The sequence below is a fragment of the Pelobates fuscus genome, chromosome 4 (genome assembly GCF_036172605.1).
Source record: "Pelobates fuscus isolate aPelFus1 chromosome 4, aPelFus1.pri, whole genome shotgun sequence".
NCBI classification, from domain to species: Eukaryota; Metazoa; Chordata; class Amphibia; order Anura; family Pelobatidae; genus Pelobates; species Pelobates fuscus.
The window spans coordinates 92,310,494-92,327,383 of NC_086320.1; the positions used below are offsets into that span (position 1 = coordinate 92,310,494).

The window sequence follows — 16,890 nt, forward strand, 5'->3', positions numbered from 1 at the left end:
GAGAAAGCATATAGTGATCATGATTTTTAGCGATACCCAATATTTTTAAGGTGGTCCCAGTGCCACCACTCATATCTGGTGTCACAATAGCTTGCATTTAAAAAAAAAAACTAACTTTTTTGACTGTAATATAATAGCAGTCAGTTTCCTTCACACGTGTGCGTTTCAGGGCCTGCCAGGGCACAGTGTCACACCAGTGCAACTCATATCTGGTGTAACAGTAGTGTACATTTAAAAAAAAAAATACAGGGGGCTTGTTGTCACCTTTCGGGGACCCTTGTTGTTGTACGTGGCTGGGTGGAGGAAGAGACCTTCAATGACATCAGTGAGGACAAGGAACAGGACATGGCTAGCTTGGTATCCAACCTTGTGCAAATGGGGAGTTTGCGGTTGTGCAAATGGACTGTTTGCGGTTGTTTGCGGTGCGTTAAACGGGGAGTTTGGTCTGTCACTGTGAAGCGGGCATAACCCTTGCACTACCTGATCGATACAACATCATACCTGATGTTTTAAAGCACGTTATTCCAAACAATTTAGGAATGTTAGGTGATTTATGCCCTTTATGGATTAAAACCAGACTCTGCATCAACTATGTAATTTTCCATGGGAGTTTTGCCATGGATCCCCCTCCGGCATGCCACAGTCCAGGTGTTAGTCCCCTTGAAACAACGTTTCCATCAATATTGTGGCCAGAAAGAGTCCCTGTGGGTTTTAAAATTCGCCTGCCTATTGAAGTCTATGGCGGTTCGTCCGGTTCACCCGTTCACGAACATTTGCGGAAGTTCGCGTTCGCCGATCGTGAACGGAAAATTTAATGTTCGCGACATCACTAGTCCTATCTTCATTTTCTAGATTGCTATGACCCTCCCCCCCTACTACTAGTTTAAAATCTCCTCCAACCTTCTAGCCATTCTATCCCCCAGCACAGCAGATCCTCTTCCATTTAGGTGCAATCCATCACGACTATACAGGTTGTACCCAAGTGCAAAATTGGCCCAGTGTTCTAAAAACCCCAAACCCTCTTTCCTGCACCAAGACTTCAGTCACGCATTAACCTCTCTAATCTCCCGCTGCCTTTCTGCTGCAACACGCAGCACAGGTAATATTTCTAAAAATATTACCTTGGAGGTCCTTTTCTTTAGCTTACTTCCTAGTTCCCTGAACTCATTCTTTAGGACCTTACATTTTCCTCTGACTTTGTCATTGGTACCAATATGGACCATGACAGCTGGGTCATCCCCAGCCCCTCCCAATAATCCCTCCACTCAGCAACATGAAGGACCAGAGCACTCAGGAGACAGCAAACTGTCCGGTTGAGACGATCTGAGCGGCAGATTACCCTATCTACTCTCTTAATAATAGAGTCCCCTAAAACCACAACCTGTCTAGCCTTCCTTACCTCTCAACCCCACCCGTACTAGAGGGGCTGTTCCCACGGCTGTTAGAAGGAACAGCTTTCTGCAGTACAGCTACTCCTGAGCTGAAGCTCCCGACATCTTCACTCAAATGGACAAATCTGTAAGGTTGCACAAATTTAGGACTAGCTAAACCTTTCCTCTTTCTTCCCCCCCATTTACTCGCCCCACTGTTACCCAGCCTGTGCCTGTTCACCAACTGTCCCATCTCCTCCCACTCCAATGCCTGCCCCAACTAAACTCTGCTCAGTGAGCAGCAGACCCCTCTCAAGATTGTCAATCTCCCTCAGTGTTGCAATTTGCCTCTCCAGATCTCCAATCTGAGCTTCCAGAGAAGCCACTCATTTACACGCGCTGCAAAGGTATGGACCCTGGACAGATCCATCCAGGCATGCATACATGCAGCAGGATGTGCATGCAGAAGTGAGCAAAACAATATTTACCCTCTTGGCTTAAATTCCCTTTTAGTTGAAACTCCTGTTGTTTCAACTCCTACTTAAAAGCAAACTCGAGTGAGCAAGCTCTGTGAGTCAGTAGTGGGTTTATATTGGCAATATAAATCACACACAGGTGGTAATTAAGGGACAATGCCCCTAACTAGCTCAGCAGCAGCACACACAAGGAGGGGAATAAAAACAGCAAGAGAAAAAAAAAGAGGGAAAAAGTTTTAAATAAAAACATATATAAGAAAAGGGGGGAAAAGTTTTTAAATTAAAACAGCAAGGAGAAAAATATAAATACAAAAAGAAGGAAAATGTTTTAAATAAAATCAGCAAAGATTTAAAAAATATTATAAAAAAAGAGGGAAAACAAAAAATTAAAACCGCTTTTTAACTTTTAGCAGAGTCACTTAGTACTAACTTGGTATATTCTAGTTTAATATAGCAATAAGATTTAACCACTTGTGGGTAGTGCCTGATGGTTGAATTGGGTTCTTTCAGGTACCCGTGTGTTTTCTTTTCGTTTTAATTATAAGTTAATAGGCTAACTATGCTTAAAATTGTTCGAGTAAATGTTATTGTAATGTTATTTTTTCTTTTAAATAGGTTACGATCACAGTAAGCATTACATTTTAAGGTAATAACTAATGGTAAAAAAACAGATGGCTACTTCTTTACACAAAAACAAAACATCTTTTTATTGATGCTATTCAAAGTCATACATTTGGTAACAAGGCAATTCTTTAACATGACATATTTTAAAAGTCTAGATCGTGTTCTATTTTATAACTTTGATAGGTTTTCACCTCTGATATTATTTATTATATTGTCACATAAAACAGACCCCTTTGTAAACTCGTTTTTTGCACTAAAATTACCTAAAATTTACATGTATTAGTTTATTTCAGATTATATCCCACAAAGCTGGAAAGGGAGTTACTTTTAGGGAGAGTTAAAATAAGGAAAAAATGTACAAGTATTCTTCAATTTTAGTGTTTTTCTTTTTTGCTTAAATCTGCAGAAAGTTAAAGAACTATTCTGAAATTGTAATGGTGCAAGGAGGTCCTGGGAGCGGTCTTATGTTAAGGTGTTAAACTATTAGCGAGTGATTTAACTCCAAAATGGTGCATGTTCGATCTGTCGTTTCTCTTCCTATACAGGTTTCAGTTAGGAAGTCTTGAACTGGACACAGTTTATAGGTGGAGAGCTATCAGTAGCTCCCCATTAAGAAAAGTCAGTTAAAAATATATGTCCTTTTTCACTCACTTTTCCCAATGGGACCCTAATGAATCTGGCATCAGCATGTTTTAAATACTGACACCAGACATAAAATATAATCTGCTATTTAGTCTGTCAAATTAACATGCAATAGATTTCAAAAAGAAAACAGAGCTGTTTCTCAGATGTCTTCATTTGCAAAGGCTGCAGGAGCTGCATCTATGCCCCCAAATCTCCTTTTTTTAATATAAAGTGATTTTGGTGTTTAGACAATAGTGTTAAACTAATTATTTAGGTTACTGTCCCCCATCACATCGAATTGAAGTTGCGATTTTACTCACCCTTTCTCACTCCCTACAACGGTCTGGACACGCCTCCATGGCTGAGATCATCAGTTTTGATGATCTCAGCCAATCCAGTGGTTTCCAATAGGAAAGCTTTGGGAGGCTATTGCACATGTTCTGCAAAATACTGTGCTACGTCAGTCACCATCTTTTCAAAGAGATGCATTGAATCAATGCATCTCTATGGGGAACGTACTGCACACTGATAGGAAGAACCACTAGTGGTCATCTTAGTGACTGCCACTAGAGGTGTTCCTAGACATCAATGTATCAATTCTCTGAAAAGGTAGTGTTTACATTAAAAAGCCTACAGGGATAGGCTATATACACACCAGAATCACTACATTAAGCTGCAGTGGTTCTGATGTCTATAGTGTCTCTTTAAGATACATTAGATCATTGTTGGCAAAACATATTATAAGCAATTTTAACACAAAAGAATAACTAATTTATTTGAAGTTTTGGCAATAATATTTAAATGATCAAAACTTTACACATCTGAAAGACTGAAATGTTTTAATAATACAATTTTGGCTAAATAAAACAAGTGCTGTGTCCCTTTCTAATTCCCATAATAAAACATGAATCATGAAACTGTAAGAATCTCCATCCAATGCACATATATAACAGGGAAAATGCAGATACAGAAGAGGAACATATTATTCATGCGCAACACATAGATCAGAGATATTAGCTAGGAGTAAAGCTGTACCATGGTACTTCCATCATCTTCATTTTCAGACAGCCATCTACAGAAAAAAATTGGCAAACATTTTAGCATGTGTTGTGATGATATGTCATTTTGTTTGTGATATCTCTAATGTTAATTGTTTAACTGCACTGTAGTTAATGTGTTGATCACTTTAAATCTTGTCATGTAACCTGGAACAGGAAATAGGTCACAGGTTATAGTTCAGTTGTGAAGGAGAGACTGAGACTAAGGAGATCCCGGGGTTAAGCTCCTGAATCCTCTCTCAGTATTTTATGTCAATACAACACATGCGTAATCATTTAAATGGAGATTATGCACATATGTTAAAAAGCATAGTTTTCTGAAAAAACAAAACAAAAAAATGTTCTTGATGTGTTTTAATTGCAGAAACAAAATAAAATAAACTTTGAATGCTATAGTGTTGCAAGGTAGAGTCTTAAATGTCTATATTGTGTAAAAATAAATACATCTCCTTTCGGTTACAGAGGGACTGGTACTATGGTTATTAACGAATAAGCAATGCATGTAGAAATCAGGCCTTAAAAGGATTATGCAAGGTGTTTGTATTTCATAAATATATTACATTTCACCCACCTGTTGCATGAGAATAATGTAATTTCTTCTGTGGTTAAATTTGTAATTTCAATTCTGTCTAAGAACCAGCCACTACCTGTGCCCAAAGAAAATAAAAAATATACATGAAGTATAAAATGATATAATATTGCACTGTCGTCAGAACTAATCTATGCACCATCACATGCAAATCATACAGCACTTTAACATGTATTTTCTTTTTTTTTTAATATGGGTTTTCTAGATAACCTTGGGCAAAATCAAACCGGTCCAAAGAAGCCTGTCCTCTGCCCTGCACAGTTTGAAGCTTCAAGCCTTTGAGCAAATCATAAGTTTTAACTTTTTTTACATAGTAACTGTCACTGAGAAATTATGGAAAAGTGTGAAAAAGACAAAAGCTTTTTCTTGCCTCCACTTGATAAAGCCTTTTAAGGTGAAACACGTTGTGGTTCTTATTTGGATATTATTTTAAATTGTATGAATAAAGTTTGGTTACTTTCTGTGCCATTTTACTCTTTTTTTTATTTTACATTTTTATTTTTGCTACTTTTTTTTTATTATTTTTATCCTACACTGCCTGGCACCTGATTTTTATCTCTAGTGAACATCACTTTCAAGATATATCCTTGGTGGGGATTATTCCACCCACGCCCTATCCATAGAGCAGTTTGCCTGCTCTGGAAAAAGTGAGTACAATATCTGTGAGTTTTATACGGTGAGCACTATTTGTTTATTTTTATATTTTATGGTCCACATATGATTGAGACACTATATTCACGTATCCTTTAAGTAGGGATTGTACCACTGCATGCCATCCATACTGGAGCTAGTTTAAGCTCCACCAAATGTGAGTAGGGCTAAATTTTAACCTTTTTATAAAACTCCCTGCCAGTATATACTGCACCATCATTTCCTTTCTTTTTTCACATATGGATTCACTGCTGACCCTCTCTGACACCCCCATTGAGGAACCCTGCAAATAACCTCCGGATATCACCTCTGGCAAGTGTCTTTTTGCATCTACATTGGAAATCTTTTTTGGTCTTATTTGACCTCTGGACTCTATTATTTGGACATGTTGTGTATATATATATATATATATATATATATATATATATATATATTTTACTATTTTAAGTTGCTTTTTATTGTACCCTAGTGGACACTTACTCTGTGGGGGCGGGGCCTAACTAGCCTGTCCGACGAACATATCTGAGGCAAACTCCTCACATAACCACAGCGAAACTTGATAAAAGACAGAGGTGATGCCACCAAAAACGCAACCATAAGGCTCACACCCTCATTACTTACAGGTTCTGTCCACCGTCTGAAACCAGAATTAACCATTGCAGCTTACTCACCAGGCGGACCACATGGAGGAAAGAAACGGCCGATCTTCCAACCAGCCGCCATTAGAATGCTACAGCCGACCCGTTCCCCTTCCTCTGGACCGGTGGGGGTTATCCCGGTCCCCCTGAGGGAGAAGCAGCCACGCCTCACAGACAACCTACTGGCTTGCCCTGCCAAATCTCACCGTCGAGCCACAGGCAAATGGTGGTAGCGGAAGAGACAACACAAGTGCCTGACTGGGAAGCTAAATTCAATGCAGACTTTGACAGGATCTGTGCAGCGTTCTGGAGCCGGATCACATCCCGTGCAGCTCAGACGCAGCCACATATGATCCCTGAAAACCAGCATCAGTCAACGACCCTTACCACAAAACAATCCTCAAGTCCAGAGACTCATCGGGCACAAAGCCCTAGTTATCCAGCACGACCCACCACCCAGGTGGATAACGCTGCTGTCTTGACCGCTCGTCCCTTCATCTGAGCTGGGCGCTCACCAGTAGGAATCCCTCCATAGCCATCCATACACCCAGGTGGAAGATCGGGATCCGGTGGAACCCTGGTCAGTCAGTCAGTCGACCTTATGGCCGGAGAAGAAGTCTAAGCGGACCAGAGAGGGTCTCCAATCCAGCAGAGAGCCGCTGGACTTCCCCCCCCAAGGCACGATGGACAGGCTTCCAGAAGCCATACCACTTTCTCACCCTGTGGAGTGGGCTGAGCACCTTGATGGACAAACTAATTGTTGCCTAGCAATTCAAACAGTACACAGTAATGGTTGGGTACAATAGTCTTAATAATGCTATCTTATGAGCTGGCGGGAAGGCCGGGGATTGCCTAAACAGCCTGAACCTACTTGCATAGCCTAGGGTGTTTATTACTAAGCGACACGTTCCAGGTAGACGGGGGCAAACTCACACCCTTAACATGGTCATACATTTGCCTCATTCACTCACAAATGTGAGTTGGCTGACGGTAATTTACCGTTAACATATCTTGACCTTGTTACTCCCCAAGTGCTGTTGTCTTGCTGACACATCCACCAACCTGATACCACCACACGTTGTTATACTCTTTTTATTTATCCATGCTTCCCACCACCGAGACACAGCACTGCTCGTTTTCCTCCTTTAACCACTGACCTAATAGCAATATGCAACAAATCTAGTGGGTTAAATGACAAGGCAGCCTATATCGCTCAGATCCCCAGTGAGACACACCGCCTTCTGGGCAGCAACTAGACATGTCAGTATACCCTTACACCTAAGCCTGTTAACGCTTTACCGTTAATCTTAATTTATTTTAGTATTTCCTTTTATTTACCTTACCATCAGTCTAGACATATGGACTTTTTGTGTGCATATGTCATACTACCAGCATAGACTTGTAACTATAGACTTAACTATACTAGCTTGTTTGACACTTAGTGTGCCTCATCTCCTATATCTGTCTTATGAAAAGCGCAGTTTCAGTATTCTTCATCTATTCATACGCTACAGTTAAATTTAGCTAATGTCGTTATGATCGCTTATTGTAAAAAATGTGGCAGTATTTCTTGGGAGCGTACTCCAAATCACACTGATAACTTTATTTTGTGTGCTGTGACTCAAATGCCATAATAAAAGAAAGATTGACAAAGACAAAAAAAAAATGTATTCAAATAAACAAATACATTAACTGTGACCGGCACTATGAACTGAATTGAGGACTTGACGTCCACAGTGTATATCATGAGCGGATAGAACATCCAACTGATAATGCTTGATGAAGGTGTTCACAGAAGACCATGTGCCAGCTCTGCAAATACTGTCTGGAGAGACCTTTGCCACAGAAGGCCAAGAGGCAGAAATTGCTCGGGTGGAATGAGCCGTGATACCCCTAGGTAGAGGCGTATTCAGGCAACAATAAGCCTTGGAAATATTTGCTATTATGCACTGTCTCAGAGTAAAAGTAGAAGCAGCTTCACCTTTTCAATGGATCCAAGGTAAAACAAACAGTCTGAAAGATTTGCGAAAAGAGCTTGTCCTCTCAATGTAGAGGAAGAGCGCTCTAACAACATCCAAGTTATGCCACATCTCTTCCTCAGGAGATTTAGGGCAAGGATAAAAGGAGGGTAAGACCACTTCCTCATTCTAATGGAACCTTGAGACCACCTTGGGAAGGAATTCTGGCACAGGACGAAGAATGACCTTATTCTGATGAAAGACAGTGAAGGGTGAAGGGAGGTTCACAAGACAAGGCCTACAGTTCACATATTCTTCTTGCTGAGGAGATAGATGTTAACAAAATAACCTTTTGGGACAATAGCACCTCAGAAATACTCTCCAACAGTTCAAATGGTGTCGCAGTCAAGGCACGTAACACCAAAGGCAAATCCCAGGTCAGCATAAAAACCTTGAGTGGAGGCCGGATCATAACAGCCTTCATGAATCTTATAACCAAGGGCTGTAAAGCCCACCTGGTGCCTGTTAGGGCAGAGAGACAAACATGGACCTTTAGGGTGTTATAGCCAAACCCCTTATCCAAACCTGCTTGTAGGAAGCTTAGCACCACGGCCGAGGATGGAGGAATGATAACAATCTCCTGATCATGGGCCCAACTGACAAAGGCCTGCCAAATCCTATATTAGGTAGTTGAAGTCGATCCCTTACGGGACTGTAAAATGGTTTTAAATAACTGAATTAGTTATACCCTCCTTTAAGAGAGATTCCCACTCAATCTCCAGACCCTCAATTGTAGAGCACGAGGTTCTGGATGTCTCAAAGGATCCTGCATCAGGAGGTCTGGCCGGACTGGGAGTTCCCACGGATCCTCCCGACTCATCTGTGTCGCCATAGGGGACCAAGGTTGACGTGCGCAGAATGGGAGAATGGCAATAGCCTCTACCTTGTCCCTCTGTATCTTTCTAAACACATTATAGATTAGAGGTATCGGAGGGAAGAAGTTCTTGAAGTAAGAGCATCCTGACCCAGGGCTTACGGGTCGCAGTACACTTCTACCTGTTTGTTCTGGGAGGTGGCCATCAGGTCTATCTCGGGTAATCCCCATCTCAAGAGTAGGCTTTGAAAAACCTCTGGGCACAGCCGCCATTCGAACCCTGACATTGATATTCGGCTCAGGAAATCCGCCACTATATTCCGGACTCCTGGTAGGTGAATTGCTGACAAGCCCTGGAGGTGTACGATAGCCCACCTCATTATAGGTCTCAATTCCTTCATGAGTCTGAGACTGTGTTCCACCCTGGTGATTTAAGTAGCAGACAGCTGCCATGTTGTCTGAACGTACTCAAATCCAGCATCCCTTTAGGGTCGTCTGAAAATGTAGAAGGGCTCTGAATATGGCCCGTAACTCCAAGGTGTTGCTTGGAAGAACTGACTCTGTTGCAGTCAATAGACCCTGAGCGAACCTGTCTTGAAAATAAGCTGCCCCTGGAATCCGTGGTATTACCCATTGTGGATCTGATAGGGGAAAACCTCTGGACACATTCCTTCTCCTTAACCACCAGGAAAGATCGAGTCTTACCATCAAGAAAATCTTGATGGGTTGATTTCAATTCAACTTCCTGTTGTTGAACTGGATCAGAAATTCTCTTTGTGGGATTCTGAGCTGCCATTGGACCCATCTCACTAGACCGATCGTAGAGGCCAGAATGCCCAAGAGTCTCATGTACGTCCTTGCTGTAACCAGGGTGGACAGTAGGAATCGTTTGAGGAAAGTCGCTTTGGAAAGTGATATTTTGTCCACTTTTGTATTGAACACAGCTCCCAGGAAGACTTTCTTCTGAGTTGGAATTAGACTGCTCTTCTCTGAAACGATCAGCTAGCCAAACTGATATAATTCCGAGAGAACCAGGTCCCTTTGATATCTGGCTTCCTGGGGGTCTGAGGCGACTAGCAGAAGGTCACTCAAATAATGGAACAGACTGATGCCCAGCAACCGCATCCAGGCAATGACCACTACTAAAATCTTTGAAAGGGTTCTCGGTGCTGTACTTAGGCCGAAAGGTAGGGCCCAAAACTGGAAATGGTCTGATCCAATGGCAAATCTCAGGAAGCGCTGGTGACTCTGTGCAATCGGGATGTGGTAGTATGCATCCTTTAGGTCTATGGTAACCAAAAAATTCTACTTTCTGATGGTAAGAGCAATGGAATGGATAGACTCCATCCTGAAAGGCCTGATGTTGAGCCTTCTGTTGATGGACCTGAGGTCCAAAATAGGTCTCCATTTGCCTTCTCTTTTTAGGACTAGAAACAGGGGAGAATAATGCACCTTGAAGCATTGATAACTTTTTCTCTTAAGAGAGTCTCCACGTATTTCTTCAAACAGCATCTTGTCCATAGGAATACGAATTGCCAGAACGAAATTCCTTACAGGTGTTTTATTGAACTCCAGCCTGTAGCCTTCCAGAATTATGGAAAGTACCCAGGTGTCTTGAATATAGTGTATCCAGACCTTGCTGAAGAGGGACAGTCTGGCTCCAACCTCTGGCAGATAGTCAGAATCCCTACCCTGAGGGATGAAATGGTTCCTGGCTCTATTAGAGTGGTGGGAAATACCTTGTCCTCCACGACTAAATTCTCTACCAGGTCGGTAGCTTGTGAGTGTCTGAAATATGGGTCTTTGGCAGGACGTCTGTCTGACCATGAAGTACCTGGTTTTCTATATCTTATTTCTTGTGGTAAAAATACCTTGCGAGTTTCAGCTGACTTGTTTATGGATTCTCTGTTGCCATACGTTGGTCCCAAATTGTGTCACGGAGATCTTGTCTTTTGACACCTCTTTCCACATCTGAGTCCAGCCCTCTTAACCAACTCTTCGTGGACCTGGACACTGCTGTAAGGGCCACAGCTGGCTGACAGCCAGCTCCTGCAGCAGTATAGATTTTGGATAAATTAATATCTAACTTGCAGTCCACAGATTCCCTCAATGAAGTGGAACTGTCTAAAGGTAACACCACCTTTCTCGCCACTCTTGAGATAGGAGCATCTATCTTCGGTGGGGTTATCCAGGTCCTAGAGGTCTCTTCTTTTAATGGATAGAGCTTTGCCAGTTTACCTTGGAAGGGAAGACATTTCTCTGGTCTTTTCCATTTGGTCATCACTATCTCCTTAACCCCTTAAGGACCAAACTTCTGGAATAAAAGGGAATCATGACATGTCACACATGTCATGTGTCCTTAAGGGGTTAATGGCTCTATGGAGTGGGAAAGACAGCTTTTGCTTGTGCAGATCAGCTAAATGCTTATCTGATCCCCCCACTGTGTTTGTTTCTTCGGGAATTTCTAGTTTCTTCCATTAGAATCAGTTTCTCCACAGATTTGGAGTCCAGGGATTCAGAAAGCATTTCACCTTCACTCTCACAGGAATCTACCTGGTCCAAGATCTTGAATTCTCCAGAGGGTTCCAATATATTTGAATTTGATGAGTTAGAGGAGTCCAGTCTTTGTCTGGGTCTCTTCTTGGCCTGCTGTCTTAGCTCCATAGCTGCAGAGATGCTTTGCGCGACCTCCTTTCTTATCTAAGCCAGTATGTCTGGAGATTGGGCTAATCTAGTGGAGGAAGAAGCAGCAATCTTCTGGAGACAATCCATACAAAACTGTTTCCCCTCAACCGCCTTTCCTTCACAGCCGGAACAGGGGGTAGCTTTCTCCCTTCTTTTTCTGGGAGGAGATGACATGATACGTTCCTCATTACTGGAAAGTAATTGGAGAATAGTCTCAAATATCATGTAAATATGAGATGAAAATAAACGAAAAAGTACCTTCATACATACCTAGAAGGAGCAGTAGGTAAGTGTAGCCTAGATGGTGGAGCCATGAACACGGAAGTGTCCTCTAGTGGCTGTCTAGTAGACAGCCATTAGAGGAGGACTTAACCCTGCAAGGTAAATATTGCAGTTTATGAAAACTGCAATAATTACACTTGCAGGGTTAAGGGTAGTGGGAGTTGGCACCCAGACCACTCCAATGGGCAGAAGGGGTCTGGGTGCCTGGAGTGTCCCTTTAGAGAGATATCATGCTGAAATAAAAAACATAAAACTGAAAGAAAGAAATAGTACTTATCTTTGAAGGGAGCTCCCAGCTCCCTTTCTAAGGGCTGTAGGACAGGAAAAAGACTGGGGATCATAGGAAGGAGTCCTCCTTTAAAGGTTTGAGTGTTTTCCTTTCCTATTGGCTGTAAGGTGCGGAGCTAACCCATGATGTATTTGCTGCCATGATTAGCCAGGAAATACATATATGTATCTATATCTATCTATCTATCTTTAGCTATATATAAATAAAAATTATTTTAAAATATATATATATATATATATATATATACACATATATATTTAAAATCTACAAATATATTTATATAATAGGTTTACATAATAAGTCATTTTATTACTTACAATTTGAGGGACCTGCCTGACAACCCAGACAGAAAGTCCAGAGAATTTGATTCGCAAGCCCTATATTTAAACCTGTAACTTTCCAGGACACCATAACACCTGTACATGTGGGGTACTGTTTTACTCGGGAGACTTCACTGAACACAAATATTAGTGTTTCAAAACAGGCAAACATATTCCAATGATGATATCGTAAGTGAAAGTGCAGGTTTTTTTTTCATTTCACACATAAACAGCACTGTGTTTTACTGCTTTGAAACACTAATATTTGTGTTTGGCGGTGTCTCGCGACTAAAACTGTGCCCTCCATGTACAGGTTTTATGGTGTTTTCAAAAGTTAGAGTCAAATATAAGGCTTGCATTTCCTTTTTTCACATTGAAATTTGCCAGATTGGTAATGTTACCTTTGAGACCCTATGGTAGCGCCCAGGAATGAGAATTACCCCCATAATGGCATACCATTTGCAAAAGTAGACAACCAAAGATATTGCAAATGGAGTATGTCCAGTATTTTTTAGTAGCCACTTAGTCACAAACATAGGCCAAAATTAGCATTCAAGTTAGTTTTTTTCATTTTTCACACATAAACAAATATGAATGCTAACTTTGGCCAGTGTTCGTGACTAAGCGGCTACTAAAAAAGACTGGACATACCCCATTTGTAATACCTTGGGTTGTCTACCTTTGCAAATGGTATGCCATTATGGGGGTAGTTTTCATTCCTGAACTACCATTTGGCCTCAAAGGCAACATAACCAGTCTGGCAAATTCCAATGTGTATAAACTGGAAAATGTAATGTGCTTTATTTGACACTGTAACTTTCCAAAACACCATAAAACCTGTACATTGGGGGGAGGGGAACTGTTTTACTCGTGAGACATGGTTGAATACAAATGTGTACTTTATTGCAGTAACAGCTAACAGTATTGTGACATTCACAGTTAAAATGCCATGCAGAACTAAAAAAATTAAAAAAATCTTACTTTTTCAAATTTGTTTGTATTTTATTCATATTAAATTATGTTTAATATACAAAAATCTGATGTGACATGAAAGCCCTGTTTCTCCAGAACAAAATGATATATCATAAGTGTGGGTGCATTTAATATGAAATAGGTGATTTACGCCTGAACAGACATATAGCGCTAATTCAAGGTTTTGTTTACGTTTTGTTTTGATCACAACTTGTACAACTGCCTCAGTCCTTAAGGGGTTAAAATATAAGCTTCTGAAACTGTGTTCTAAGGGGTAAAAATGTATTTTATAAATTGTGAAAATAAACAATGTAGTGAAATAGTGTGTATTTAGCATATATTCAGCTACTTTCATAACAGAGGGTTACTCCTATCACCATAAGCAATTGAGCCCACTGTATTGGTTATGATGAGTGGAGTACCTTGGCCCCAGCTTCCAGTAATGGGACAAACCATTATGTGACAGTTTGCCTGTTTGCCTAGGTCAAACCAGACTCCTGGGTAGATTTACTGCATCAAGCTTTTGCAGAGCTACAGAATTTGGATTCCGATCCTGTCGCTTATTTATTGGCTGAGAGCATAAGCTGAACGCTCTCAGCCAATGAATAAGCATGTGTGCATAGAAATATGCACAGAATTGATATTAGCTATTACGGAACTCTAGTTCATCAGAAGTAATAACTTTACATTGGAATAAAACTCCTAAGGGGCTGATGATACTATACGGGAGGTTGTTTTTCAGCAATATTAGCCAATGACCACATAAAGTAAAATCCTACGGAACAAGCTGATGTTTAACAGTATACAGTTACAGTTTTTAATTTCTGAATTATGTTTAACATTGAAATAGAAACAATGGATACACTATCGATCGGATGTTCCTGCATCCTTTGGTTTCCTTATTGTAAAGGAGAGGGTTTTATTTCTTTATCTATTTGTCCAATTATGGAACCTTTTGCAGGAGTGGATTCTTTCAGTTTGGGTGGGTTATTCTTATTAATGAGAGCAATCATTATAGGCACATCCAGAAAGCTTTATGTTTGTAGAACCTGTTATTTTTTTTTTTTTTTTTATTGTCTCTCTGCTTTTTAAGTTGACAAGGAGCAAGCAACTTGTGATTTAGGCTAGTTTAACATTTTGTGTAATTGATTGCATTGAGTGTATCCATCTCCTTCTCTTTGTCTGTCTAATCCATTTATGAGGATATACAAGGTGTACATTTCAAAGATGAACATCCTTGTTGATTCTTTCTATTTTTGACAACCGCCTATTAAAATAACTCATGTTTCTGTTTTGTCTGTGCTGAACACTTTGGCAGTGTTACTAGCTTGCTTAAAAAACAGATTAGCTGGTTCTCAATTATTTCTTCCCTTGCTTTGATTTCAGTTAATTTTCTGTCCCAGTAAATAGCATTGCTCGCTTCACTGCTTTCAGCTGCATGTGCCTTAGGGATCTGCACCTTAAAGCTTATTAGGAAGAACAATTTCCTTTCTCAGCCCACCCATCCGTCCAAGGAAAACTGACGTCTATACATTTCATTGTCACCTTTTATTGTCAGTGTAAATAATTCTGGCCTTTTAATGGTTATAAATAAGCTCTAGAGGTAAGAATACATGTTAAAAATGGTTGTTGTAAAGTATATTAAATTGACAAAAACTAGTAGTTTGTTCAATGTATCTCGCTTTGTGACATTTGTGACAGTAAATATAGTGAAGCCAGTCAACTGCTTTTCATGTTTGATAAATGTGTTCAAGATTCAATACACGAAATAAATAATCAATAAACCACGAAACGAGAACTGTAGTGTTTCACTAATGAACAGGGCAGCGTTCAGTGTTTTTACCAGCAAAGGTAGAAAAAAGGTAAAAATATGTTTATGAATAAGGTTTTCCATAATTCTCAGCCTAAGGACTGAAATTGTATTAGTTTAACCCCTTAAGGACTAAACTTATGGAATAAAAGGGAATCATGACATGTCACACATGTCATGTGTCCTTAAGGGGTTAAAAACATTGCTGGTGCCAAAGTTAGACAGCATTGTGCTGTAATAGCTGGACCAATCTTCAAGAATAAAAATGCTGTTACTCAGTGGACAGAGTATACTGTCAGCCACTCCAGCGATTCCATTCATTTTGAGTGAAGGTTTCACTCATGCGCATTAGGTCTCCCCGGCCGGCGGGCGGGATCAGTCTTGCCCACTGGCTGACGTAATGAAGAGGAGGAGTGGCGGCGACCCGAAACCACCGCCGAGGGACATCGGCGGGGGTCTCAGGTAAGTCACTGAAGGGGTTTTTACCCCTTCAGCAACTGGGGATGGGTGGTGGAAGGGAGAGGTGACCTGCAGTGCCAGGAAAACAAATTGTTTTCCTGGCACTGGAGAGTCCCTTCAAGCTAAAGTTGTTTTGGTGATTATAGCGTCCCTTAAATTGGACTTGTTTCAGTTTTTGATGCCATTCAGATTCACCTAAAGTCAGTACATAGGAGTGCGGTGAGTGAGGTAAGGAGAGACTGAGTTATTGTAAGAGTAGTATACATAAGTAAATTATTAGCAGTCTTGAGGGTACAGGGAGAATGGCCAAATGTGTATTTAGCACACGACTAGCACTCCAAAAATACACATGAAAAGTAAGACTACATGAAGATATAAGGGAATTGTGGTAGAAAACAAAAATGAGAAATAATTGCAGGCAAAGTTTTGTGTTTTGTGTATATTGTTTTATATATATATATATATATATATATATATATATATATGTATATATATATATATATATATATATATATATATATATATATATATAAACTGTTGTCATAAAGTTTTGAACCCCTTTTTTATACATTGAAAACGATGATGAATTTTGAATCTTTTTTTTATACATTGAAAAGTGACACAATTGTAAAACAAACCAAAGAGCCAAAAGGGAACAGGAAAATAAAATGAGACACAGCAAGGAATTGTTTGGCTCAAAAAAGAGAATAAATAGCTGCCAATAAGAAAATAGCCAGAAAAACAACCTAAAATGTGACCAAGTGTCTTTGTATACATAACCCTCATAATGATATGAAAACATTGGAAACTCACCAAATCCTTTGCCGTCATGTCCTACTTTAATATAAACGATCCTTCCCAAATTGTTTGTTAGAATTTTAAATGTATCAAGCTGAAAAGAATAATGAATTTGTACATTAATATAAAGAATCAGCACTGGGGTTACATAAATATAAATTAACTAAAATACAAGTAGATAAGTTAATAGATTGCTATACACAAATATAACCAATGCCAATTCAAAAGGCCTACTGAGAGTCTTTCAACTCTAGTCAACTGAAAGGACAACTGTCACTTCAAAACTATTTTTAATATAATAATCATTTTATCAAGTATTGAAAGGAATTTTTTTTTTTTTTTTTTTTAAATACAATGTTTCAAGTACTGTGACCCAAGGTACATGTATATGGCTAAATTATCATGTCATATAC

General features: G+C 40.0%; 1 protein-coding gene across 1 annotated transcript in view; it reads right to left on the reverse strand.

Moving 5' to 3' along the window:
* Nucleotides 1-3,918: 3,918 nt before the first annotated feature.
* RP1 (RP1 axonemal microtubule associated) overlaps nt 3,919-16,890 on the reverse strand; it is a 351,147-nt gene continuing 338,175 nt past the window's right edge. Inside the window, exons 57-59 of the mRNA XM_063451391.1 lie at nt 16,493-16,571; nt 4,724-4,799; nt 3,919-4,166 (exon numbers count right to left, since the gene is read on the reverse strand). Of these exons, the coding sequence (XP_063307461.1) occupies nt 4,112-4,166; nt 4,724-4,799; nt 16,493-16,571 (210 nt within the window). The 3' untranslated portion in view covers nt 3,919-4,111. The remainder of the gene's footprint in view (nt 4,167-4,723; nt 4,800-16,492; nt 16,572-16,890) is intronic.